The sequence below is a fragment of the Octopus bimaculoides genome, chromosome 12 (assembly GCF_001194135.2).
Source record: "Octopus bimaculoides isolate UCB-OBI-ISO-001 chromosome 12, ASM119413v2, whole genome shotgun sequence".
NCBI lineage: Eukaryota > Metazoa > Mollusca > Cephalopoda > Octopoda > Octopodidae > Octopus > Octopus bimaculoides.
Genome location: NC_068992.1, coordinates 49,025,713 through 49,028,533, shown reverse-complemented (window position 1 = coordinate 49,028,533; position 2,821 = coordinate 49,025,713). Strand labels below are relative to the sequence as shown.

Genomic DNA, 2,821 nt, shown 5'->3' with positions numbered 1-2,821 from the left:
TGGAAGAGCTCTACACCATTAAAGACACGAAATGCTTTGAGCAGAGAATAATGGATCTGCTAGCAAGATGGCCGAAGACACTGGAATGAAACTGTAACCAAATTAAATAGATCACTTTTGTTTAAAACTTGTCTTATTTTCGCTTTAAAAACCGAACGGACTTTTTGGCCAACCCAACAAGTCTGTGTGTCTCTCTGCCTGGCTATGTGTGTGTGTGTATGTCTGTCTGTATACATGCATTTTTTTTAATAGTCGAACTTCTTTGCGTTCCACAGAAAACAACGATTACTTGGCATTGAAAAACTTCATATTTGCAAACTATTCCAGTAAAGTTCGACCAAACTGTGAAGCCAATAATGGATCCATCAAAGTTTTTGTTGACATCGGACTCCGCCAGATTTTGGAACTGGTATGTCTCATTCCTCTCTCTCTTTCTCTCTCTCTCTGCCTCTCTCTCTCTCTCTCTGCCTCTCTCTCTCTCTCTGTGCCTCTCTCTCTCTCTCTCTCTCTCTCTCTCTCTCTCTCTCTCTCTCTCTCTCTCTCTCTCTCTCTCTGTGCCTCTCTCGACCCCTCTACCCTTCTTCCACCCATTCTTTCTGTACCATCATTGGCCAAGATTGCTCCATTAATCAGCCTTATTTTCGTTTTTGTTTGTTTCTCATTAAAAAAATAGATTTTTTTTCTAAACTCCTGCTCTGTTACCCCACCGTCCACCCATTTACCATCCAATTAATCTTGTTATTCTAAACCCATCGTCGCTATCTTGTTTCTTCATATAACGTTACACAATAATTACGCCCATTGCATATTAACTATGACCACACACCAACAATATAACAACACCGAACCTGATCGCAAATACCTACGAATCACAATACACAGACGGGACCAACAAGAGTTCCTCCTATGGATATTCATTTTGTTAGAAACAACAGCCAGATATTTCTCAAATCATCGTAAATGAGGCAAGAGTAGATCCGAAAATATTCTTCTTCTTAACCTTTAGGCGCAGGAGTGGCTGTGTGGTAAGTAGCTTACTTACCAACCACGTGGTTCCGGGTTCAGTCCCACTGTGTGGCACCTTGGGCAAGTGTCTTCTACTATAGCCTCGGGCCGGCCAAAGCCTTGTGAGTGGATTTGGTAGACGGAAATTGAAAGAAGCCCGTCATATATATGTATATATATATATGTATGTGTGTGTATATGTTTGTGTGTCTGTGTTTGTTCCCCCACCATCACTCGACAACCGATGCTGGTGTGTTTACGTCCCCGTAATCAAGCGGTTCGGCAAAAAGTGACCGATAGAATAAGTACTAGGCTTACAAAGAATAAGTCCTGGGGTTGATTTGCTCGACCAAAGGCGGTGCTCCAGCATGGCCGTAGTCAAATGACTGAAACAAGTAAAAGAGTAAAAGAGTAACCCTAAAAATACGGGGTAGTCACTGCTGGAATGTCTTCGATCATAAAACTGTTGATTCAAGGTTGAAATGGAGTGGGGGAAAAAACAACAGTAATAGTGCAGTAGATTCTTCTAAACACCCACCAATTATAGTAGATCTTCCACCCCTGTATGGGGGTCACCTCTTGGTGTAAACATTATGCAAACTACTACTTAAATATGTAAATTACCTCTTAACGTGAACCACTTGACCCTTGATGTAAACGTGAACCACTGACCCTTAATGTAAACAAACTCTTTGCATGTACTTCCTTGAGCCAAAGAGGAAGCCTTGTGTGATCACTCGACCTGCTAGCAATGGTAGCTGAATCTCTGACAAATTGCACCCCTTACCGTCTTGAAAAAATGGGAAAATGCATTGGTTAGTGTAGTCAGTGAGACATGGTAAGATGGTCACAGATGGAAAATGGTCCTACTCGACCGAGGATGGCTTGGATCTACACTACTATGATACACCTATTCGAAATATGCTTGTTTTAGCGAGCGTTTGGATAAACATAAGGATGGACTTTCATTAGTGGTGACATGGTGCCCAAATGCCTGTCAACGCTTATGTCTATCTATTCGCTTACTTAGACACCGAAACTAACATTTCTCTTTTAATTTGAAAACAATATTTTTATAGCAACGTGACAGAATTCGGCTGTTATTTTTAGTAGATTGGAAGCCTACTTAAATGCTTTATCTCGGTGACTGGAGAAGTTGTATGGATAACCGAAAGGACAAATAAGCTTTTTTCCTCTTTTCTCTCCTGTACCATGGGACGTCAACTGACGCCCTTCTACAGAATACGAACGTCTCAACACAAAACTGGTTAATATGTTTTCTAGTTGTTTGCTTAACCGAACGTACAAATATGAAACACTGTCCTCTGTCTACATATACGCAAGCATACACATACGAATGCACACATAAACACTCAGATGTAGACATATACACACATATATATAGAAGTCTAATTCCATTCTTCTCTTTATCTTAATTTTCTCCTCACTTTATTCATATGTATGTATAAATGCACACGACTACTTACCGTTTCTGTCTTCTCACTAAACGTATACACAGAGATATATGTATCTGCACACACACACACAGACACACATACACACACACACATACATACACATACCCATCACATATCTGTGGTCTTTTATAATAGTATATTATGAGTATGTATGTATGTATGTATGTGTGTATATATACATACACGCACACACACACACACACATATATATATGTATATACATATACATATAGGTACACATATGTTTGTATATCTATGTGTGATTGGATACATACGTATATACTCTCTCTCTCTCTCTCTCTCTCTCTCTCTCTATATATATATATATATATATATAT

General features: G+C 39.5%; 1 protein-coding gene across 1 annotated transcript in view; it reads left to right on the top strand.

Annotated features, from left to right (window-relative positions):
• LOC106875368 (neuronal acetylcholine receptor subunit alpha-10) overlaps positions 1-2,821 on the top strand; it is a 93,034-nt gene that overhangs the window by 15,960 nt on the left and 74,253 nt on the right. Inside the window, exon 3 of the mRNA XM_014923462.2 lies at positions 276-409. Coding sequence (XP_014778948.1) covers positions 276-409 — 134 coding nt within the window. The remainder of the gene's footprint in view (positions 1-275; positions 410-2,821) is intronic.